Source organism: Oncorhynchus nerka, linkage group LG19 (assembly GCF_034236695.1).
Source record: "Oncorhynchus nerka isolate Pitt River linkage group LG19, Oner_Uvic_2.0, whole genome shotgun sequence".
NCBI lineage: Eukaryota > Metazoa > Chordata > Actinopteri > Salmoniformes > Salmonidae > Oncorhynchus > Oncorhynchus nerka.
Genome location: NC_088414.1, coordinates 8823193 through 8849140, shown reverse-complemented (window position 1 = coordinate 8849140; position 25948 = coordinate 8823193). Strand labels below are relative to the sequence as shown.

Sequence of the window (25948 nt, the reverse complement as noted above, 5' to 3'; positions counted from 1 at the left end):
AACATAGACAGTGACATCACTACAGCTGGACTTCAGGTTTAATAATGAACGGAGCAAAGTACAGAGATCCTTGATTTTAAAAAACTGCTCCAGAGCGCTCAGACTGGGGCGAAGGTTCACCTTACAACAGGTCAACAACCCTAAGCACACAGCCAAAACAACGCAGGAGTGGCTTTGGGACAAGTCTCTGAATGTTCTTGATCGGCTCGGACTTGAACCCGATCGAACATCTCTGGAGAGATGAAAATAGCTGTGCAGGAACACTCCCCATCCAACCTGACAGAGCTTGAGAGGATCTACAGAGAATGGGAGAAACTCCCCAAATACAGGTGCAAAGCTTGTAGCATCATACCCAAGAAGACCTGAGGCCATAATTGCTGTCAAAGGTGCTTCAACAAAGTACTGGGTCTGAATACTTATGTAAATGTGATGTTTTGTTTTAAAAAATTCATAAATTAGCTAACATTTATTTTTCACTTTGTCATTATGGGGTATGGTGTGTAAATTGATGAGGAAAAAAACTATTTAATACATACATGACCAAATCTCACAATCAATTTAACATAATTTAGAATGTTTTGGACATGACGTGTGAAAATTCTAATATAGGTACCACTGATTTTCATTGGATTTGTACCACAACAGCAGCCAGGTAAAGCATGGATTGCTGTCATACCTTGTCCATAGAATGCTTACAATACATGAATAGATTTCTCAAAACGGAGCAATGGTTTCAGCCAAGCAAATAAATCAGTTCTAAGCACATAAAACCTATTAAGAAACGACACATTTCAATGCCATTTTATTCATAAAAATATATTACAATAATTGACAGTGCTAACCTTCAGTCTGAGATGCAGTAAGCACCCATCACTTTTAACAGAGGATGAAATAAACAATAGGAGGGATTTAATGAAAAAACAATATAAAATTCATATTCTCACATTCCAAAGTGTGTCACTTCTTACACTGCACACCAGTGTAAACACAAATAATCCTCTGCTACAGCTAAATTAAAATAACTTGTTTCTACAATTCAATCTCTGGCCTGAAGAGCAGAGGTCAGAGGACGGGAGAGAAGGTGCAATAGAACACTTCATGGGGTCTGGCTCTCTTGGGGGGGGGGTCAATAAGTGAAGACTTCTACCACACAAGAAAAGCTACTGGCAAATAGGTCCAGGGTAGCAGAGAAGTATACAAACAATGATTGCAAACCACATGAGTTCTCTCTTAGAAAGTACAATACAATACAAAAGAAAATGAATAAAAAACTTAAGTATGAACAGTGAATTATTTGGGCGTTAAATACAAACCCCATTAGATCACTGTCAGATAATGACACTTTCATTTTGTGCTGAGCAATTCAAGAGCAGATTATGTCAATGTGTGTGGCTGCGGAGCTCACCGTTTCCACTTCAATCCGCACCAAGACCTGTCTGATATGTAATGATGACTGACCACAGTTCAAAAACTAATTATTCACCTGAAATTAGTGTTTCATAACAAATGTTGTCATAACAAAATGCACAGAGGTAAGCAAACACTACAACAATAGTTATAGCCTGGTTCCCAGATAAGGATATTGCTAAAGCATAAATGTATCTTGACAGTCATTATGCAATGTGAAAATGAGATTGCACTAAGGCCAGACTGTTTGGTATGATAACGCAAGAAGTATAAATAGATCTGGCAACCAGGTTAGGTCTTCCAATCTAAGGCAGTCTATTTTATAATTGTGTCAAAAATGTATAAAACATTTTTTTTCCCCCTGTGTCATTATGGGGTATAATGTGTAGATGGCTTTAACGTAACAAAATATTGAACAAGGAAATGGGTCTGAATACCTTCCCAATGCACCGCATATGACTATGGATCACGTGGTTTCAAAAATAAAACTGATGTTCTGAACTTTGACATAACATCTATAATATAATTTAGCAATATACTAGGTAGGGGGTATAGCAGCAATAGGAATTAGGAAAATAACTACAGGCACACAGCCCACACTCTCACTGTACTAGAAGCAAGGAGCACTCAGTGCACATGACCTCCTCAAACACCCCCATCAAATGGAAAACGGTTAGGGACAAGAGTTTTTCCTGACCATGCGACCACCTGCCTAACAAAGATTCTGGGCCTTAACTACAACCCAGAGTTTTTCCCAGTACAGGTCACATGGTCTGAATAAGGTAAGAAGGAAAGTGCTCGGGTATGGGTTGGTGAACTTGCCACCCATGTGCTTGTGTATTCTACAGTGTTCATACGCAAAAGCTTCATGTGTGCGAACGAACACACACATTTAGGTATCAGTGTTCCAAATTCTGTTTCAATTATCAGTTCCTAAGAAGACAGTTATTGTTCAACCATTATTCATTGTCTATCAACAAAATCATATCTTTGCTGGATTGACTTTAAACTTCCACTAAGGCATTAAAGTTGGAATCCATAGCGGTGAAGCAGCAACGTCCGTTTGCAACATTACAACAAAGACTTTACTTCAAACAACAAACACTGCAGTAGAACAGCACAGTATGTTCAAATATATTTATTTTTAACGATGCCGAACGCTCATTTCCTCAAAACAATAACAAATGTGCCTGGGCTGGCCAGTGGCACGGTGCCTGGGCTGGCCAGTGGCACGGTGCCTGGGCTGGCCAGTGGCACGGTGCCTGGGCTGGCCAGTGGCACGGTGCCTGGGCTGGCCGGTGGCACGGTTTGCCTTTGCTCTTTTCTAGCTCTTCAAATGCTAGCAGTTATAAAACAATAATGTGACTGGCTAGTTATTTCAAGTGCACCAAACAAAAACTGAGAATGAGGAACTGCATGTGTAGCATGTCACAAATGAGACTACTTTTGACCCAGTGGGCTTGGGTCAAAAGTAGAGCACTATATGCTGAACAGGGTGCCATTTGGGACACATCCTGTGCATTTGGATGTGAAGGAGGGGGTGTTGAGGGACTGCTCAGTCCTCCAGGCCTTGGCAGGTGAAGAAGTCCTCCAGCTCGCTCAGCCTCTCGATGAGCATAATGTCCAGGTCGGAATCGTCGGGCCTCCCCCTCCGGCCCCGGCCCCTGGGGCCCTTCACGCGCAGGGGCAGCAGGTTGGCTCTGGCTTTTCGTTTGCGCGGCAGTGTGAAGTCTGGGAAGTTCAGCACGCGCTTCCTCTTCTGGTGGCCGATGCAGACCAGCAATCCGTTCTTCTCCTTGGGCTCCTCGAAGATTGTCTCTAGGCTCCTGGTATGGGAAAACAATATGATAAACCATATACTGAAGAAAATATGAACCATATGATAAAAGAAAATCAAGGGTAAAAATGGCATTTTGAGCATAATGAGAGAAAGACAAAAGAGATTCTTCAGTGCCTTAGAGAGGGGTGAATGCATTGGCAGAAAACACACATGGACAATACAAAACATTGGGAACACCTGCTATGTCCACGATAGACTGACCAGGATCCCTTATTGATGTCACTTGTTAAATCCACTTCAAATCAGTGCAGATGGAGAGAAGACAGGTTAAATATGTTTCTTTAAGCCTAAAAATGGTGTATGTGTGCCATTCAGAGGGTGAATGGGAAAGACCAAATATTTAAGTGCCTTTGAACAGGGTATGGTAGTAGGTGCAAGTTTGAGTGTGTCAAGAACTGCAACGCTGCTGGGTTTTTCATGCTCAACAGTTTCCCGTGTGTGTCAACATTGGTCCACCACCAAAAGGACATCTAGCCAACTTGACACAACTGTCAACATGGGGCCAGCATCCATGAGGAAAGCTTGACACCTTGTAGAGTCCATGCCCCGACAAATTGAGGCTGTCCTGAGGGCAAAAGGGGGTGAAACTCAATATTAAGAAGCTGCGCCTAATGTTTTGTACACTCAGTGTACGTGTTGTGGCCCTAAAATGGCACACCGGATTCAATTTGTCAACTAATCACCAAGTCCTTGACTAATTGAAACAGGTATTCCTAATGTTTCATACACTCGGTGTATGTGGCCACCGTGTACATATAAAGTATGTATAAAGTAAGCCAAGCATCAGGTCTAATATCATGAGCCAAGGTGGCTGCAAGAGGAGATCTCTGGGCAGCGATAAGAAGTATAGACTACAGTAGATATACCCATTTAAAAACAGCCTACTGACTGACAACAAAGTGTTTTAATAAACTGTGCGTTGTCATGTTCAACTTAAGGTACAGTTTGAATAATAAAAATGATGACTGACCTGTTGGGAGTGGGCGATCTATAATTCTTGTTGGTGTAAATCTCCTCCAAGCTGAACTCCTTCTTCTTCAGTCTGATGCAATGTACACACAAATAAAAACATGTGAAACACAGTTGAGACACAGGAGGATAGTTGATCAAACTACTAGTTCGACACAACGGCCCTGTTCAGACGTGTCTTCTAGCTTGACTTAAGAATTTACTATTGGCAATCTGTGTGATCACACGAGCCCCTATAAAATCAACAATCCAATTGTTTTGTTAGTTACTGGTTTTTCCCCTCACCTCTTTGGTTTGGGCAGGCCCATGGGCGTGAGGTTATTGTCTGGTTTGGGAACAGTCTTCCGGATGCGGATCTGGGATACCCTCTTGGAGCGCTGGCCAGGCGGGGCCCCCACAGTCGCCTCATACAGACCTCCCTGCAGAGCCACAGAAAGAAAGAAAGTAAACAAGGTCACAGAACCAGAAAATATTTTGTATTTTAATAATAGCAAAGAAGACACATGGGAGAGGTACAACTAGCTGGATTGTAAGAGTTTGAGGTGCTTCTTTGAAAAATAATGATGCTCAAAGGGAATAAAAGATACGGTATCTCTCTCCGTGGAGAAAATGAGCATCCTCATTAGTCAACACCGAAATGGTGTTCCCGTTGTCACACAACATTCATCAGGCCCCTTAGGAACAGAGACTGCAGAGACTGAGATTTGGCTCAAATCTGCTGGTCCCAATACATTGTGAGGATAATACAGAGCATCAGAGCTACACCTATATTGAGTAGAAGGCTTTGTATAGTACAACCAAACAAAGCCCAGACTAAGAGTATAGCGTAGGACGTGTACAGTTCCTGTATATGGCAGGCTCACCTCTCTGGATGGGCTGCAGCCATGCCCATGCAGACCTGGGTATTTGACGTTGGCAAGACTGGGTACAGGCTCAGGCTGGTTATCCAGACGCATGGTCTTGGGGCTGTGCCCATGGCTGGTTCTGGATTGGGAAAGGGCCCGCTCTGGGGTGAGTCTGACCCTACATCGCTGTGTGGGCGGAGAGGTGAAAGATGTGCTGCTCGGGCAGGACAGGAAGGAGAAAAAAAGTTCAACTGTTAGAAAAAAGTATTTTGGATCAAATTCATAGGTTGTGCACCGTTGCAATCATAGTCACGGGAAGTAGGTGTGCTGAAGCACCTGCTCAAAAATCGGAATTAACAAAAAATCTTCATTACAAAATAAATCCAAAAATTAAATGATGATATAGCCTGTAATGTGGGTGAAGAAAAAAAAGAAGAAAAACAATTCTGTCCCCCCCCCGAAAGAGTCGCCACACCCCCACACCCACAAATATTCCCGCTGCTACGATTACAACATTGTGTTTATATTTCAGATGCCACTGACAAAAATCAGTAAAGGATGCAATGTACAGAGTGTACAAAACATTAAAAACACCTTAATATTGATCCCCCCTTTTCAACAGCCTCAATTCGCCAGGGCATAGACTATACAAGGTGCTGAAAGCGTTCCATAGAGATGCTGGCCCATGTTGACTCCAATGCAGTTGTGTCAAGTTGGCTGGATGTCCCTTGGGTGATGGACAATTCTTGATACACGCAGGAAACTGTTGAGCATGAAAAACTCAGCAGAGTTGCAGTTCTTGACACAAACCGGTGCACCTGGCATCTACTACCATACCCCATTCAAAGACAAATCTTTCATCTTGCCCATTCACCCTCTGAATGGCACACATACACAATCCATGTCACAATTGTGTCAAGGCTTAAAAATCCCCTCGTCTACACTGATTGAAGTGGATTTAACAGGTGACATCAATAAAGGATCATAGCTTTCACCTGGTCAGTCGATGTCATGGAAAGAGCAGGCAATTCCTAATGTTTTGTACACTCGGGTGCCCTGGGCACACAGTGTAGTCTGGCCACATTGATAGTAAATCCAATCCGTTATTACATTGTGTGGTAGATCTGCATTTTATGGAGATTCGATACTGTCCCACATCTAGACAAAACAGGCATTCATCATACCGAGTGGCTTGTTGCATGTGCTGATCACCTTGCTGCGGTAGAATTAAGCAATAAGGCCAGAGGGGGTGTGGTATATGGCCAATATACCACGGCTAACAGTGGAGGCTCCGAGGAGGAGGATCATCCTCCTCTGTGAAAGAATTGTGAGACATGAATATATTAGTATAGTATTTTATATGTCCTCAAATAAATTTATTAAAATACACCGTTTTGTTTTGCTATTATAATTTTTTGTTTTTAAATGTAACCTTTGTTTAACAAGATAAGTCAGTTAAGAACAAATTCTTATTTACAATGACGGCCTACCCGGCCAAACCTGGACGACGCTGGGCCAATTGTGTGCCGCCCTATGGGACTCCCAATGACGGCCTACCCGGCCAAACCTGGACGACGCTGGGCCAATTGTGTGCCGCCCTATGGGACTCCCAATCACGTCCGGATGTGATACAGCCTGGATTCAAACCAGGGACTGTAGTGTCGCCTCTTGCATTGAGATGTAGTGCCTCAGACCGCTGCGCCACTTGGGAGCCCCGAGGGTCTACAGTAACTTCAACATCACTGTCTGGGCTAGCACCATGGTGTCCATCTGGTCAGGGTAACGTTATGTATTTATAGACCATTTGTGTGTTGGGAGAAAATGTGAATGTGATCAAATTTGGTTTATATTCCAAATTGGGCTGGCTAGGCTGCCTATACGTTTTGAATCCAAAATGATTCACTGGAATGAATCAATCAACATAGTGATGACAGTTGCATAGGTCTGCATGATGCAAACACACATAAAGCTCAGCCCTGTGAGTTCTATTGTCTATCAGTTGTTTTCTGTGTCTGGGTAGAGGAAATCCCCATCCTAATCTAGTCTAAATGTAATGTATATGAACAAATGTACGTAACTTTATGAATTGTGAGACGCCTGAGTTTAACTTCAGAGCAACTCGTTGTCCAAACCTACGATTTTGCAGCTGTAAAATAATGTATCTGCTATTTGTATTTACAACTAAGTCCCCTCCCGTTCGCTGATTAAGAGGTGATGACCACTCCACTCCACTACCATTGTCAACTTTTCCTGACATGACCTGAAGCCACGTCTCACGTGCTCATCCACCGGCACATTGAATGTTTCCTCTCCAAGCACTGAGTACCTCTATCCATTTTCTCTCATTACTGTATGTTGAGTCAATCACATAGACAAAACACATTACACATCAATGATGTTACCTTGCTTAGACTAACTCATTCTTAGCTCTTTTGTCTGTGTAGCGTCTTGTGTTATTGTTTTTTGTCTTCTCAGTCAAATCCTGTCCTGCACTGGTCAAGCCTCTGAACACCTCAACTCATGCCTCATTCAAGTACTTCTCTCATTCCCCATAATATTGTACTATAAACGTCTTTATTAAATGATTAAGGTTAAAATAATTAGTCTGCCGATTTTGACACATTTTGCCTATACCATGGGTCTCCCATCCTCTTCAATTATTCAAGTCACCAACCTCCACTGATGGCTAAGGTGCCTTATTGCGATTATAAAACTGGTTACCAACGTTATTAGAGCAGTAAAAATAAATGTGTCATACCCGTGGTATACAGTCTGATATACCACGGCTATCAGCCAATTAGCATTCAGGGATCGAACCACCCAGTTTATAATTCCTGCTAGAGGAAGTATCCTGACAACAAGGCCGAGCATAACTACAAATACAAACAAGAAATCAGATGAGTTCTTCAAACGCTACCTCTAAATCCCTCATTATCTCAGAGCATCAAGCCATTTTCACAAGTCAATATGACGTTATAGACTGACCTGTGGTCATTGCCTAGGCCAGGCGGGCCAGTGTAGTCCTTGAGGGGCAGCAGGGGAAGATGCATGTACTTCTTCCGCGACTCCATGATCTGACACACCACAGTCTTCATCTCTGTGGCCGACAGTCTCATGAGGGGAGCGGGGCACTTGTGTCTGAACCAGTGGCGGAAGGAGGTTGGGGAGGAGGCGGCCAGCACAGTGCTCAGACCCCCCTTGGAGATCTTAGAAAGCCCATCTGGCTGAAGAGGGACATGGGGATCTGACCAGTGGCGCGGAGTAGGCGAGAGAGACCCCGCTGCAGGGTAGAGGTGTCTCCGTTCAGGAGTTTGCTGCAACAGCGGGAGAAGGTCTGGGCTAGGGACGCCAGCTGCAGGGGGGAAAGAAGCAAGACTGGGCTGCCCAGAATCACCAGTGGCTGCCAGTGGTGCTGCGATGTCTCCTCCTGCAGCTCCAGGAGAGTCATGGCTAGAGCGCCACCAGTGCTGCTAATGCCTTTTAGCTGCCGCTTCTTACAGGAGGGCCGGTCCTTATCCCAGTGGCGCTTGAGCTTGGAGTTGAAGAAGTGCGGGAGGTTCCCCCTTCTGCTTTGATCACCATCCGGGGGTGAGGGGAGCTCCGGAGAGGGGCTGGCAGCTTTGAGGTGGTTGGCTGTGTCCGACAGCTGGAGCAGGAGGGCCTGGCACTCGTGGTGGGTGGATTGAACACCAACGATGAGACATTTACAAGAGCCATTTCGGGGAGAGGGGAACTTGGAGGCCACGGAGGTGTCCAGAGAGGGGCTGATAGAATGGAAGGGCAGGAGGGCTTGTTTGTCCTTCTGAGGGTCCATGTAGCCAGTCAATGGTGGAGACCGGGAATCCGGCACAGAGACTGAACCTGATGGTGATAGTCGGTCTGGAGATTTAAATTGGGCATGTTGCTGATTAGTAGGTACGGTTAATCTAAGGGTCTGATTTTCTTGTCCGCCGTATGACACCCTTATACTCTCCACAAACCTCTCGTGTTGTTGACTCCACTGCCTCTCATCGGCTGTCTCCCTGCCCACACCAGCCTGCGGTTGGTCCTGTACCTGGGCGGAGAAGCTACCCTTGATGGACACGGCGGCAGTGGAGACTAACTCGCCAACCGGGTGTGCCTTCGCTTTCCTCTTGTTCCGCCTCTTCCTCTCAGGCTTCCGGTCTTTCTCTGCCTCTTTGGAGGATTGCGTGTAGGCCGTGTGGTCAGTGCGAGGTGGGCTGGTGACGCTTCGCTGGAAATAAGTTGGAGTTATTCTACCTGTGTGCTCGGACCTAGATGAGCCTACGACTTTAACGGAATGTGCCAACAGAGAGCAAGCTCCTATAGGGCTCAACTGGACCACCTCAGAAAATGCAGCCATAGTCCCACCCTTACTTGGAATTGGACACGTTGGGATCTCAGTGCTTTTGGATTGGCCTTGTGATTGAGTGGGGACGTGTATATGAGGAGGGCGTGGATGTGTCTCCATACTCCCTCTCCTGTTCACTTGAGTGTCCCCAGATTGTGCCTTCCAAGAAGGAGATAGAAGGGTCACTTCCTGGCTGTCACTAGACTCTGTGTCCACCAGGGCAGAATTGACCAACCAGGTGGGAGCGTCCTGCCCCTTCTCACCAGCCAGCTCCATGTCCAGATCCTCAGAGTCCGACATGGGGGAGTAGTTTCCCTGTATGCACCACTCTGTGCCTGCCTCTTTTCCGACAGAGGATAAGAAGTGCCCCAACTCTGTCCTTTTCATTTCCCCACCAAATCCCTCATTGTGTTCACAGCGCTGGGCCGGACTGTGGCTAGGTGAAAATGTTGTCGCCATCCTCCATTGACATCCAGTGAGGCTCCCCTTGTCTGTTCCAGAGCAGCCCATATTGCATGAAGGCTTTGGACCATGTGGTAACAGCTTGGTGAAGTCCAACTTTTCTTCTTTCAGCGCCCTTGGTTCCGTTCCTGTACCAACACAAGAAACCAAAACATTACTCACCAACAAAATAATATTCAATCAAGTATTTAAACACAGCAGCATCTAGCACACAGACAACAACCTAGCCTTTCATACCCTATGTGTGTCAGTATGACTTAACGAACGAACGATATAATCCACACATCTTAAAAACACTTAAAAATGACTTTATAACAGGGGAGCAAGCACACACTTTTTAGTGTGGTGCCTTCTAATCTTTAGCGCGTCAACCTCAACTCACCCAGACCATGGAGAGGTGACAAGTCCTGTTTGGTGGTGGCGGTCATCCTTCTCGCCAGCTGGCCCACCTGGGTGTTGAGCAGGGCCAGGCTGTTGCCGTGTTTGGTTCCCTGCTCGTAGAGCTCCTCCATCCTCCTCTCCACCACCTGTAGCCGCTGGCACAGGGTGCCCAGGGCACCCGTCAGCAGCCGCTTCATCTCTGCCTGGTGGGGTGCCAGGCAGCGCTCCAGGATGCCCAGCTGCTCACCTGTGGGGCCGGCCGGGGGAGCAGGGCCAGGGGGGCAGCCTTGAAGCGGAGGCGAGGCCCTGGCTGAGGCTCTGGAGGTAGGCTCTGTGTACAGAACACACAGTCACAGATAGGTGAGAGGCTGCGTGGGGACTGGGGAGGTAGGCTGTTTGGTTTGGGTAGCTGAAGGATTTGGTTGCACCGTTTGAGATTTCGCATGGTGGCTAATGACCAAATGGGAACTGCATCTCTAAAACGTTTGCAGTGCTCATTTGAAATTCTTAGATTCACTGATTCGCCTCCTTGACTCATTCAGCGTCATTACTGCTGTTTCTATGCAACAGACTGAGATCAACAATGGTACATTACCTAGTTTTGGATTAACCAAGACATTGCCATTGTTGCCAGGTCTTTGAAAGCCTTGAACCTGAAAATGACAACACACAAGTTTAAACAAGACACACATGGGACACACATGCAGAAACATAAGCATACACTAAGAACAAGACACACATTCCAAACCTGGTCTGACACTGGTCTCTCTGCTCTTCTGAAGTCGGCAGAGCCAGCAGTCCCATAGACATGACCTCTTAGACTGGAGACTGAGCCCAAAGCGTTCTGCCTGTGCTCCACCGGGATCTGTTGCTCTCTCCCACCAGAGCTCATCCCAAGATTACCATCTCTAGCTTTGCTCTCTGCTGGTCTGAGAGACATGGTCATCAGAGGTCCTACACAAGCCACAGCAGTCTTCTGGTCCTTGCTAGTCTCTCTGCACCCTGTGGCCAGTTGTTCATGGTACAACTGGGAAAGAGGGGGGCATGGATCCACCAGACCCACCGATATGGTGCCGGGTATCTGCTGACCACCTCTTGGAACAGCCGGAACAGATGACAACATCATCACATGGGCTGAGGGACCAGTACAGGGAGCAGAAAGGGAACAAGAGTGGTACCTGGGTCAAATTCCAGTTCAGACAATTGTATGGCCAACACAGCATGGCTGATTAACCAAGATATGCCCAGTGATTGAATCTAAGACATTATGATATCTGGAGTAAACTTCATGTAATCCAAAATGTCATAAATCTACATTTTAAAATGTCTAAAATAAGATCAGATTTAAATCTTATTATTGCAGGGAACGTAGTGGCCAATACCAAATACATTCAGTATTATTGCCCAAAGCAGTGTGATACATTCTCTTCATATAGCCATCGTTACCTTACCCCACAAATTATCCTTGATTGCTGCAGCAAGTAAACTGACTCGTTGCACGCACAAGCTATGTTTTGTGGTTTGACAGATCGTATATACACAAGCATGACCAAAACAGACACCAAACATAAATAGCTCTACGAAGCTCGCCGTCACGTATAGACTTATAACAAGTTAGGGCTGTCCCCGAATCTTGGTCGACCGAGTCATCAGTTCTTTCAACCAATCGGTCAAAAAAATTTAACATGTATTTTTTTCCATATATAGTGGAAAAATAGATGTAGATATCATTAACGTTGTAAATGACTATTGTGGAAACGGCAGATTTTTTAAATGGAATATCTACATAGGCGTACAGAGGCCCATTATCAGCAACCATCACTCCTGTATTCCAAAGGCACGTTGTCAGCTAATCCAAGTTTATAATTTTAAATGGCTAATTGATCATTAGAAAACCCTTTTGCATTTATGTTAGCACAGCTGAAAACTGTTGTGCTAATTAAAGCAGCAATAAAACTGGCCTTCTTTAGACTAGTTTAGTATCTGGAGTATCAGCATGTGGGTTCGATTACAGGCTTAAAATGGCCCGAACAAATAACTTTCTTCTGAAACTTGTCAGTTTATTCTTGTTCTGAGAAATAAAGGATATTCCATGCGAGAAATTGCCAAGAAACTGAAGAACTTGTACAATGCTGTGTGCTGCTCCCTTCACAGAACAGCGCAAACTGGCTCTAACCAGAATAGAAAGAGTGGGAGGCCCCGGTGCACAACTGAGCAAGAGGACAAGTACATTAGTGTCTAGTTTAAGAAAAAGACGCCTCACAAGTCCTCAACTGGCAGCTTCATTAGTACCCGCAAAATACCCGTCTCAACGTCAACAGTGAAGAGGCGACTCAGGGATGCTGGCCTTCTAGGCAGAGTTCATCTGTCCAGTGTCTGTGTTCTTTTGCCCATCTTAATCTTTTCTTTTTATTGGCCAGTTTATTTGCAACTCTGCCAATTGAGGACTCTTTGCATTCTGGTTAGTGCCAGTTTGCTCTGTGTCTGGACACCTGTCTGGAGACACCTGAAAATAGTTGTGCAGAAACGCTCCCCATCCAGGTGTGCCATGCTTGTAGTGTCATACCCAAGAAGACTGAATACTTCCCTAATGTGATATTTCCATTTAAAAAAAAAACTGTTTTTGCTTTGTTATTATGGGGTATTGTGTGTAGATTTATGAGTAAAAAAAAATATTTAATCAATTTTAGAATAAGGCTGTAATGTAACAAAATGTTGAAAAAGTAAAGTGGTCTGAATACTTTTCTGATGCTTTAAGCACTGCCATTCAAAATTAAGACACAAATGACTAGAAGGGAGCCAGAGATTAATATAACCTAACCAGAAGAATACAAAAAAATGTTGCAGACCGACACCCCCTCCTCCCGCTGCTGCTGGCCTCGTGAAGTTGTCGGTAATAGGATACAGGCAACATCAGAGGCCGGCAACCTTTTCCATTTGGAGTGCCAAGTTATTGTACAATTTCTACTGTCAGTTTTCATAATGTCTTCATATCTCAAAATCAATGTCGTGGTTAACCAAATTTTATCTGAATGAAAATGATACAAATCTAAAAAGGTAACTTCTATTACCATTGCCAATATGCATAAATAACCTACATAAAGCCAAAAAATTTAAACATTACAGCCCAGAAAATATCCTGATAAAAATAAATATCCTATAAAATCACACTGGCTACACATGGCCTGTCTGCAACGAACTTGAAACATTGTCTCAACTATTATATTGGGTACAGCCAAAGCTTGCCTAGCGAACTTGCAACATTGTACAAAATATTCTGGGCCCTCAAGAGTTTTCCACCCAGTAACCTCGGGACAGACACAGCTGTAGGCTATTTGTGCAAGGAATAAGAAGTAATCAGGTAGGCCTATTTTATGACGTTTCCACTGGGTCAGAGCATTACATTACCCCCCCCCCCCCTTTCATCCTGATTGGTTATTGAAAGGGAGAGAGCTGGACATTTTTCAAATTGGCTAAGTTGATGAACTATTGTTGTTTTCAATGGATGTAAAAACATACTTTATTTACATGCTGTTTTAGGCAAAGAAAAAATGTGCTTTAAAAAGCTCCACAGTGATGTTGAGTTAAGACAATCAGAAATAGTATCAGATCCCCAAATGGGCCCATATTAATAGGCCTACATTTCCACGCTGCCAGGAAGCCTAGGCATACTTCTTTGCGTAATCAGGTGCGTGTCCATACTCAAGATCGACACGATCGCTCCAAACAAAAGACAATTAATAAATTGACAACTTGTAAATGGTATGAAGTGAACCAAATATTTTTTCTCACAAGTGTAGCCTAGGTTGTGCGATCTGAAAACATGCCCACTTCTACAACGGTAAGACAAATCATATATTGAATGCGTTAACAGAAGTTACCGTAACCAAACAAACATTGTAGATTAGAAATTATGGTAATTAAATGGTAAATGTACTACTGATGTGCCATCCCCGCAGCCTCTGCAATGGATTTGTCCACTCAGTCAGGCATGAATCAGAAAAGTATCTGGTGTGCCAAAATTAATTTGTATATATTTGCCACTGCGCGACAAAAAAAAAAAAAAATCTTGGTTGACCAACAACCTATCGACCAAACAAATCGACTAAATGGGGTCAGCCGTACATTACGGACAGTTATTTTAACAGTAATGTTCTGTCTTAGGGTATAGAAGAAGTGTGCAAGATTAGTACTCGGTAGGGATGCACGATATAGAAAATCGGAATCGGACGATATTAGCTAAAAATGCCAAAATCGGCCTGATGTCTAGTTTAACGTCGATGTGCAAACCCGATGTCAAAGTTGATGTGCGTACCTATATAACGTAGGTAGATGACGTAATGACACCACAAAAAATATAGCGCTACATGCGCAACACAGCATTCCTAACCTAGCCCACAACGTGGCTTGAGCAGTCAAGTCGAGCAGTGATTTGAAAGAGTAAGAACATTTCAGCGAGACAACCCGAAGGCCAAAACCGCTAATTCCAAGATAACGGAATTCATTGCCCTTGACAATCAACTGTTCTGTCGTGGATCATGTTGGCTTTCGCCGACTGGTCGAACACCAGAACACACCGGTGCTATTTTTCAGATGTTGCCCTACCGGACTTACACAGTATTGTTGAAACTCAAATCCATGAGCTAACGTTAATTGCTATGGGCGTCACTGCTATTAGCTTCACGACTAACATTTGGACCAGCAATGTCAGCCCCATGAGCATTAGGAGTCTGACAGCACAGTGAGTCTACGAGAATTCCCGTCTGAGGAAAGATTTATTGCATGCTCAGGAATCTGCTAGTTCTCATACTGCTGCGGCCATTTCAATGGCATTTGAGAACATTTTTGAAACATGAGCACTACTTTTATTAAATTTGTTCATTTCACTGTTATTTAACCAGGTAGACCAGTTGAGAACAAGTTCTCATTTACAACTGCGACCTGGCCAAGATAAAGCAAAGCAGTACGGCACAAACAGAGTTACACATGGGATAAACAAACGACGTCAATTACACAACAGAAAAGGTTATACAGTGTGTGCAAATGTAGTAAGATTAGGGAGGTAACGCAAGAAATAGGCTATAGTGGCGAAATAATTACAATTTAGCAATTAAACACTGGAGTAATAGATGTGCAGAAGATGAGTGTGCAAGTAGAGATGCTGGGGTACAAAAGAGCAAAAAAGATAAGACCCCAGTGATTTTTGCAATTCGTTCCAGTCATTGGCAGCAGAGAACTGGAAGGAAAGGCGGCCAAAGGAAGAGTTGGCTTTGGGGATGACCAGTGAAATATACCTGCTGGAGCGCGTGCTATGGGTGGGTGTTGCTATGGTGACCAATGAGCTGAGATAAGGCGGGGCTTTACCTAGCAAAGACTCTTAGATGACCTGGAGCCCGTGGGTTTGGCGACGAATATGAAGCGAGGGCCAGCCAATGAGATCATACAGGTCGCAGTGGTGGGTAGTATATGGGGCGGTGACAAAACAGATAGACTACCAATTTGCTGAGTAGAGTGTTGAAAGCTATTTTGTATAACGCCGATGTCAAGGAACGGTAGGATAGTCAGTTTTACGAGGGTATGTTTGGCAGCATGAGTGAAGGATGCTTTGCTACGAAAAAGGAAGCCGATTCTAGATTTAATTTTGGATTGGAGATGCTTAATGCGAGTCTAACCAGACACCTAGATATTTGTAGTTGTCCACATATTCTAAGTCAGAACCGTCCAGAGTAGTGATGCTAGACGGGCGGGCAGCGATCGGTTGAAGAGCATGCATTTAGTTTTACTTGCATTTAAGAGCAGTTGGAGGCCACGGAAGGAGTGTTGTAATGGCGTTGAAGCTTGTCTGGAGGTTTGTTAACACAGTGTCCAAAGAATGACCAGAAGTATACAGAATGGTGTCATCTGCGTAGAGGTGGATCAGAGAATCACCAGCAGCAAGAGACAACATTGCTATATACAGAGAAAAGAGTCGGCCCGAGAATTGAACACTGTGGCACCCCCATAGAGGCTGCCAAAGGTCCGTACAACAGGCCCTCCAATTTGACACACCGAACTCCATCTGAGAAGTAGTTGGTGAACCAGGCGAGGCAGTCATTTGAGAAACCAAGGCTGTTGAGTCTGCCGATAAGAAGGCGGTGATCGACAGAGTCGAAAGCCTTGGCCAGGTCGATGAAGATGGCTGCACAGTATTGTCTTTTATCGATGGCAGTTATGATATCGTTTAGGACCTTGAGCATGGCTGAGGTGCACCCATGAGCAGCTCGGAAACCAGATTGCATAGTGGAGAAGGTACGGTGGGATTCAAAATGGTCGGTGATCCGTTTGTTAACTTGGCTTTCTAAGACTTTAGAAAGGCAGGGCAGGATGGATATTGGTCTGTAACAGTCTGGGTCTAGAGTGTCTCCTCCTTTGAAGAGGGGGATGACCGCGGCAGCTTTCCAGTCTTTAGGGATCTCAGACAATACAAAAGAGAGGTTGAACAGCCTAGTAATAGGGATTGCAAAAATTTCGGCAGATAATTTAAGAAAGAGAGGGTCCAGATTGTCTAGCCCAGCTGATGTGTAGGGGTCCAGATTTTGCAGCTCTTTCAGAACATCAGCGATCTGGATTTGGGTGAAGGGGAAATGGGGAGGCTTAGGCAAGTTGCTGTGGGGGGTGCAGAGCTGTTGCCCGGGGGGTATGGGTAGCCAGGTGGAAAGCATGGCCAGCCGTAGAATGTTAATTGAAATTCTCAATTATCGTGGATTTACCGGTGGTGACAGTGTTTCCTAGCCTCAGCGCAGTGGGCAGCTGGGAGGAGGTGCTCTTATTCTCCATGGACTTTAGTGTCCCAGAACTTTTGAGTTTGTGCTACAGGATGCACATTTCTGTTTGAAAAAGCTAGCCCCTGCTTTCCTAACTGCCTGTGTATATTGGTTCCTAACTTCCCTGAAAAGTTGCATATTGCCGTGGCTATTCGATGCTAACTCCTAGCTCCATTTGAACAACTGACTCGAGCAATAAGTGCAACTGCGTCTGCAGCAGACGTAATACCGTCATGGCATTGAAACAAAAATGCCAACACAGACCGCCGGATTAACTTGGAATAGTACACGACTAGAGGCTGTGAACAAGCGATTCGGTGGCACTCTGGAGCCACTGTGTCGCCACCATGCTCGATACTAAGTACAAGGGCCACTACTTCGATGCAGACAAGAAACAGGGTTCACGTGAAATGTTAGACACAGTGACAGTGCGCACCGAGGAAGAGGCGCGACGGACAGACCGACTTAACTCATACATTTTTTAAATTTGATTTTTACCTTTATTTAACTAGGCAAGTCAGTTAAGAACAAGTTCTTATTTTCAATGACGGCCTAGGAACTGTGGGTTAACTGCCTGTTCAGGGGCAGAACGACAGATTTGTACCTTGTCAGCTCGGGGATTTGAACTTGCAACCTTCCGGTTACTAGTCCAACGCTCTAACCACTAGGCTACCCTGCCGCCCCAACATGTCAAACTTAACTGCTTAACATGTATGATGAAATCCTGGTTGAGACTGAACTAATGAACGAAACAGCACAGCAAGTGAAATAAATAGGTTTTGATTATCTTTTACTGGTAATGGGGACATATGTAAATGCAAAAAAGTTTTACTTTTTCATTGTGTCAACTATGTAACTGTACTAGAACGCTTAAAAGGCTGCTAAAATATGAAATATATTGGTATCGATTTTTTTCGCCAAGGAAAATATCGGATATCGGCCACAAATGTCATATCGGTGCATCCCTAGTACTCGGCCAATGACTGTACCTATTTTAGCAGCACGTGTCCCATATTGGAGGGTATCCGTACTCAGTAAATTAGAAGGTTCTGGGAGAAAGCTTGACTTTTCAGACGCCGAGCGGTGCCTTAGAAAGTACTAAATCCAATTGTTTGACGCTACCCTCAACTCCTCCAATCTAATTCAAAGATGTGCACTCGTGTGGCACAATGTCGGCTTTACACCAGTACTTCCCAACCCCCTCCTCTGGGAACATTAGGCGTTTCACATGCTTGTTGTAGCCCTGAATTGGCACGTTTCAATTAGTCAAGGTCTTGGTGATAGTTGACTAATTGAATCAGGTGTGCCAGTTTAGAGCTACAACGTGTACAAACATTAAGCTTCGTAATATTGAGTTGCATTGCCTTTTGCCCTCAGAACAGCCACAAATTTGTCAGGGCATGGACTCTACAAGGTGTCGAAAGCGATCCACAGGGATGCTGGCCCAAGTTAACTCCAATGCTTCCCACTAGAGTTTGGCCGATTTCAAGTTTTCATAACAATCGGTAATCGCCATTTTTGGACGCCGATTATGGCTGATTACATTGCATGGCAGGCTGGCCACCTGTTACGCGAGTGCAGCAAGGAGCCAAGGTAAGTTGCTAGCTATTAAACTTGTAAAAAAAGCATCTTCACATAATCACTAGTTAACTACACATTGTTGATGATATTAGTAGGTTAACTAGCTTGTCCTGTGTTGCACATAATCAATGCGGTGCCTGTTAATTTATCATCGAATCACAGACTACTTCACCAAACGGGTGATTATTTAATTGCATGAATGTACCTAGCCATAAACAAATGCCTTTCTTAAAGTCAATACACAGAAGTATATTTTTTTAAACCTGCATATTTAGTTAAAGAAATTCATGTTAGCAGGCAATATTAATATCTGGCACGCAGAGTCAGGGTAAATGCAACAGTTTGGGCCGCCTGGCTCGTTGCAAACTAATTTGCCAGAATTTTACATAATTATGACATACCATTGGTTGTGGAATGTAACAGCAATATTTAGACTTAGGGTTGCCACCCGTTTGATAAAATACGGAAGGGTTCCGTATGTCACTGAAAGAATAAATGTTTTGTTTTTCGAAATTATAGTTTCCGGATTTGACCATATTAATGCCCTAAGGCCCAGTCCTAGACAGGTTAACTAAATATGCAGGTTTACAAATATATACTTGTGTATTGATGTTTGTGGTTAGGTACACATTGGTGCAACGAGTGCATTTTTCGCGAATGCGCTTGTTAAATCATTGGCGAAGTAGGCTATGATTTGATGAGAAATTAACAGACACCGCATTGATTATATGCAACACAGGACAAGCTAGTTAACCCAGTAATATCATCAACCATGTGTAGTTAACTAGTGATTATGTGAAGATTTTTTTTTTTAACAATCAGTTGCAAGCTAGCGTTAAACTTCTCTTACTGTACTCCCGTAACAGGTAGTGAGCCTGTCACGCAGTCTCCTGGTGGAGTGCAATGTAATCGGCCACAATCAGTGTCCAAAAATGTTTATTACTGATTGTTATGAAAACTTTATAAAAAAATATATATATATTAAAAAAATTCAAGTTAACCTTTATTTAACTAGGCAAGTCAGTTAAGAACAAATTCTTATTTTCAAAGACGGCCTAGGAACAGTGGGTTAACTGCCTGTTCAGGGGCAGAACGACAGATTTGTACCTTGTCAGCTCGGGGGTTTGAACTTGCAACCTTACAGTTAACTACCGGTAGTCCAACACTCTAACCACCTGCCTCTCAGTGGAGATCTACAATTATTCCCCCTGAGATATTGGCTGATTTCTTTTGATTTTCCCATGATGTCAAGCAAAGAGGCACTGAGTTTGAAGGTAGGCCTTGAAAAACATCCACAGGTACACCCCCAATTCACTCAAATGAGGTCAAATTAGCCTATCAGAAGCTTCTAAAGCCATGTCATCATTTTCTGGAATTTTCCAAGCTGTTTAAATGCAGTCAACTTAGTGTATGTAAACTTCTGACCCACTGGAATTGTGATACAGTGAATTAGAAGTTAAATAATCTGTCTGTAAACAATTGTTGGAAAAATGACTTGTGTCATGCACACAGTAGATGTCCTAACCGAATTGCCAAATCTATAGTTTGTTAACAAGAAATTTGCGGAGTGGTTGAAAAACAAGTTAATGACTCCAACCTAAGTGTATGTAAACTTCCGACTTCAACTGTACATTTATATGGTATTAATATTAATTCCCATATATTCCCACGGAAAGTTTCCACCTCTGAATATTCCCCAAAATGTGCAACCCTAGTCGAAAGAACAGACAACTCTCGGTTGGCCAAGATTATTATTTATTTGTTTAAGTCGGGGACAGCCTTAACCGCTACACACAGCCTACACCGTTGTCACCATATTAGCTAACGTCATAGTAAACATAGCTGCTAGAACTAACACGTTAATAAACCCAAACCCGCTGCAATCAGAGTACAACGTACAGCAAGCTGTTACACCACCGGGCCCCGATGGCAATAAATTGATCAAACTGAAAGCTTACAGAGACTTGGAAGAGTTCCTGTGTTGGACAGCCTAAGCCAGCTAGCTAACAAAAATAGCATTCCTCTCTGTTTGACCCAGGTGTTTGAGTAGGTTAAATAAGATAGCTGCATTGGATGAACAAAAATACAATCAAATATAGCTCTCTCCCTCTGCCGCATCCCCTTAATTGTAAAGAAATTCATTTGTAAAAGTGTTCAACTACTCACCACTCTCTCTCCCCGAGTGATCTACTCACCACTCTCTCTCCCCGAGTGATCTACTCACCACTCTCTCTCCCCGAGTGATCTACTCACCACTCTCTCTCCCCGAGTGATCTACTCACCACTCTCTCTCCCCGAGTGAACTACTCATCACTCTCTCCCTGAGTGAACTACTCACCACTCTCTCTCCCTGAGTGATCTACTCACCACTCTCTCTCCCTGAGTGAACTACTCACCACTCTCTCTCCCTGAGTGTACTACTCACCGCTCTCTCTCCCTGAGTGTACTACTCACCCCTCTCTCCCTGAGTGATCTACTCACCACTCTCTCCCTGAGTGATCTACTCACCACTCTCTCTCCCTGAGTGAACTACTCACCACTCTCTCTCCCCGAGTGATCTACTCACCACTCTCTCTCCCCGAGTGATCTACTCACCACTCTCTCTCCCTGAGTGAACTACTCACCACTCTCTCTCCCTGAGTGAATTACTCACCACTCTCTCTCCCTGAGTGAACTACTCCCCCCTCTCTCTCCCTGAGTGAACTACTCACCATATGTTTTGCACTGCAGTGTTAAGCTAGCTGTAGCATATGCTTTCAGTACTAGATAAATTATATGATCCTTTGATTAGGTGGACAACATGTCAGTTACTACTGCAAGAGCGCTGACAGGTTGAAGGACGTCCTCCGGAAGTCGTCATAATTACAGTGTTGGTCTATGGAAGGGGGTGAGAACCATTAGCCTCCTAGGTCTTGTATTGAAGTCAATGTTCCCAAAGGAGGACAGACAATGGTGGTGCTACCCCAGAGAGTGCTGTTGAGGCTATTGTAGACCTTCATTGCAAAACAGGGTGTTTTAATCAGTTATTTGGTGACGTGAATATATTTAGTATAGTTTTAGCTCAAAAGGTTACATTTAATGTTTCACTACAGAAATATGTATAAAAAACTGAGTAGGATAGTCATTCTTAGGGTTGGGCAGTATCCAGATTTTCAGTCATACAGTCCTTCTCTCAACCTGGGATTTACGGTATTACTGGCTTAGTACACATGCGCCAAAAAATGCAAAAAAGCCCATTACCTGAATGCTAACAAAATTAGTACAAATAATAGCTAATTTCCCGAGGCTGCTAGCTAAATATGTGAGTGCAAAGGAAAATAAACTATTTGCAAAGACAGGCAATCCAGCTCATGAAGTTATACATTTAGGTAGGTGTTACTGAATGTCGTTTTTGGTGAGTTTGGACACGTTCACAAGCGAATGTGAACGAGAGACATTGTGCAAATGAACAAAGTTTTGACTCATGCAGTACTGTCTCTTCAGCAGCATGTCTACACGCCGTGTCTGTGTGGAGTCTGGAGTCGCTAGGGCAACGGACCTGCCTGCTAGGAGAGGAGGGGGGAGGGAGCAGATGGGCTGAGAACTAGATGGGAGCAGAGAACTTGCCTAGTTAAATCAAATAAAAAATTGTAAAGAGAAATACAAGGAAATCAAGATAACAGTGGCAGCAGTACAAATAACTAATCCAAAGGGCTTTGAGTTCTCAAACATGGCAGAAAGCTAACACGATATGATGCCCAATCACCTTATTAATGCAGCCACTTACTTAGATAACAAGTTAAACTAGGGGTTGTGTTAACGCATAATTCCGTGTTTTTTCTCACAGGAAAAAAGATAACACACAAGAAATATCTTGCTGCATTTTGTAAACACAGATCTAAAATGGTTATTTTTATCATTTCTGCTGGGCGTCAGACCAATTTTGTGCTTCAGTTGCACTTTCCCACTCAGATGAAAATTCACTAATGGCCATTCTATCAGCACACAGTTCTCCGACCGGTGTGGTTTATTATCTGCAGTACTTTTCTTGTGTAGCCAAACTATTTTTCTCCGCTAAAATACTAGATTGACTTTAAACAAAACATTAGGAAATGTAGCTGGCTACATTCTTTCTATGAAAGGCCTAAACATTAGAAATAATGATGGCCATGAATAGTTTTTGCAAAAAATACCTTGCATTTTCATTTTGAGTTAATTTACTTGTGAGGCTGCCAGCAAAATTGTGTTGCACTTCTGTCATCTGATGAAAATGAAGCTATTTTCTGCCGAATGTGTTGCACTAATGTATTTTCTGTGACGGAAAACTATAGTTGTACTTCCCTGATCACTCTATTGAAGCAAAACACTTGACTTTCAATATAAAACGCGACCCCTGTAAATACACAGCAGGAGTCACCTGCTCCCTCTTTCTCTTGTGCTATTTTCTACAAACACATGACTGGCTCAACTGTGCTGGGGAACTAAGTAAGATTCATAATGTAAAATGTGACAGGTGAAATAAGAACACAATCTTCTTTTATCCCCTAAGCACAGGTTGACTGCAGTCATTTACTTGGATTTCAACAAATATTAAAACGTATTGAAAAACGTAAGAAATAGTTTCAATGATATTGACTATTGAAAAACCATCCCGTGGACATTTCCAAATACCCTGGTATATACATACCGCCCAAGCAATGTCCTTCCCTTCCTCCTCTGAGGAGCCTCCACTGGATCACTTGACTTGTATCTGCTCTGTGAGTTAACGTTACAGACTGCAATGCTGTAGAGGATGAGTAATGTGTTTGCCCCCAGTAACTCTGGTATGTGCAGTGTTGTATCCTTTACTTTTCCCCCTTATATAGCAGTTTCTGTAAAGCGATTTTTCATCTTTTGAATGAATGGTTCAATACCCGAGATTTTTGTAGCCATTCAATGTTCGGAACCACAATGTTGTTGAAATTTGTATGCTAAAAATGAGTGGCCGTGCCAGTTCCTGGATCCATAACCACAGAAACAGGGGAGCAGCCCGTAGCTGCCCATTAGCAACCAAACTATTTAGTGCTAGGTATCAACTGCCAATCCAGAAGGGGCTGTAGTGAGCTTCAATTGGTCAAGCGTGCCGCAATGAATGTGGTATATTCGCATAAAGATTGTGTCCCCCCCACCCAATGTTGTGAATGATACATATTCCTGTCATAGTCACCAGTCAACTCCATTACACTCACAAGTTACTTCAACCAGTGGATACTAGCGATGGCTAGCTATTCTACCTGAGTGTTAGCACGCTAATAGAAAACCTAATAGCACACAAAAAGGTATATTTTCTCAAGGGGAATGTAGTAGTTTGCTGGATTGAATCCCTGAGCTGACAAGGTAAAAATCTGTCCTTTTGCATCTGAGCAAGAGCATAACCCCACTGTTCCCCGGGCGCCAAAGACGTGGATGTCGATGAAGGCAGCCCCCGCACCTCTCTGTTTCAGATGGGTTGGGTTAAATGCAGAAGACACATTTCAGTTGAATGTATTCAGGTTGTACAACTGACTAGTTATCCCCTTTCCCTAGTTTGATAATGACATCACCAAAGTATGTTTTATCAGACATTTCCAGCTAATGAGAAAACAGTCATGGTATTTCAGTTAGGATAATGAACAAGGCAACCTTGGGGCTAATTTGTATGGGCACCAATGGCCGATTGAGGGACTTTTGAATCCGTATCCCAGTACGGCCCACGTGACCGCCACTCCGTGAGGGGCTATGCTTGCGTTGCCCAACGGTCCCCCGGCCCACTTCGCTCATTGAAATAAATAAATGGGACTATGTTGTTTCATCGCCCCGAACGTGCTCTACGGATCTTGGCTGGTACATTTCATGTTAACTACTAGCAAAAATGTGGATAACCATGCTAGCACTGTCCTCATGTGGGTTCTAACAAGTTACCTAGCACTACCTATTATGCTTGCTATCAACAGTAAATTCAGTAAGGCATGGAAGCTATAACTTTGATTGGTCAATCGCGCTGTGATGTCATGGAGTATTTTCATAAAGTTCAGCTTTACCCAACTTTGGTCCGACCCATAGATAATGATAGCGAAAGCCTCCCTATATAGTCCCTTTTATGCCATCTCTGAGCGCACTGGCAGATCCATTTTTAAGTAGTCAATAATGTTCACGACTGGCTGACCCATCCTGATGATCCAGTTGCACATGACTCCAACGGGGTGATCAGGAGGGGTCAACCCCATAAAGTTTAAAGTCCCACCCAGTTGACTACATTAAAATGGTGGAAGCCCTCAATGGCACTGCCCTTGCTAAAACAGCCTTTGGGCCTCTATCATTCTCTATGATCCCACCCTGTTCATGTACCCTCGCCCCCCTCTATCGTGTTCAGTGAAGAGGTACCGATAGACCCGGTTTATTTATACATTTCATAATGAATAAAAAGGTGTCTAAATGTGAGTTACGCACATAAAGTCTATTGAAAATATACAATCGTGGAAACACTGAATACACTCTACAATAGTACGACTGGCTACACTTTGTATATTAGCTACAAATTAGTTTAACCAGTATCTGGGTTTACATGAGACGTTGAATATGGCGATTATCCTTTAAACCCAGGAAGCAGCCATTCAACTTGGCATTCACCAGATTTCAAGTTGAATAATGTCACATTACATTTTGTACTTATCAAAGAATTGAGTTTTTCTGCGCAACTATCGTTATTATTGCCGCCACGGCCAGTATGTGCTTCTAAAAAAGGTGTAGATAAAAAGATACATGCAACCGAAAAATTGAGAATCGCCATATTCAATGTCTCCTGTAAACACAGATTCTGGTTCACAATGCGATCAAAACGATGTCGAATGGCACGTGCTACACGCCTCTCCCTCTGTCCAAGCATTTTAGCCGGCAGGTTTTGAAAATTGTAAATATAACTTACCCTACCTCGGCCGGAGCTCTGCGCCCGCTGTGAATATTTGGCTTTATCAAGCGTTCCCTACAAATTCATAGATAAAAGTCCAGTTTGCTGTTCCATCCCGTAAAGATTTCATTAGTTCGCTAACCGCTGCGCATACGGTGGAAAGCGGCTCTTGTCCGACAGGAGAAATGCAGGATATTACATTTCAGAACCGACCCCCTTATAAGCCAGTTCAAGACGTCTGTTTAATATATCTAGATGACCTTATACCGGTATTTGGCAATGTTTGTTGGCAAAAAAATACATATTTGTTTACGAAAAAATAACTAAATTGTCCTCGGTTCAGGGCGAGACAATTGACAGGATTGGATTCTAACTTCCTTACGAACGACTCAGCCATTGGCGGAG

The 25948-nt window shown here is 43.7% G+C and overlaps 2 protein-coding genes across 4 annotated transcripts; both read right to left on the bottom strand.

Annotated features, from left to right (window-relative positions):
- Positions 1 to 767: 767 nt before the first annotated feature.
- LOC135562383 (protein PRR14L-like) lies at positions 768 to 8264 on the bottom strand. The gene is made up of 5 exons (XM_065004685.1): positions 8047 to 8264; positions 5080 to 5275; positions 4502 to 4635; positions 4218 to 4289; positions 768 to 3233 (listed from the first exon to the last, which is right to left on the bottom strand). Exons 1-5 carry the CDS (start codon positions 8175 to 8177, stop codon positions 2963 to 2965), a joined length of 804 nt encoding a protein of 267 aa, XP_064860757.1. The 5' UTR covers positions 8178 to 8264; the 3' UTR covers positions 768 to 2962.
- Positions 8249 to 25948, bottom strand: LOC115147162 (uncharacterized). 3 transcript variants are annotated; one of them, XM_029689224.2, is made up of 5 exons: positions 25562 to 25948; positions 10995 to 11389; positions 10851 to 10908; positions 10257 to 10586; positions 8249 to 10002 (listed from the first exon to the last, which is right to left on the bottom strand). In XM_029689224.2, the coding sequence occupies exons 2-5, from the start codon at positions 11379 to 11381 to the stop codon at positions 8249 to 8251; spliced, it is 2529 nt and encodes an 842-aa protein (XP_029545084.2). In that variant the 5' UTR covers positions 11382 to 11389; positions 25562 to 25948. The 3 variants fall into 3 exon arrangements, with proteins under 3 accessions (XP_029545084.2, XP_029545083.2, XP_029545082.2); XM_029689223.2 differs by having other exon boundaries at positions 11004 to 11389; XM_029689222.2 differs by having other exon boundaries at positions 25567 to 25948.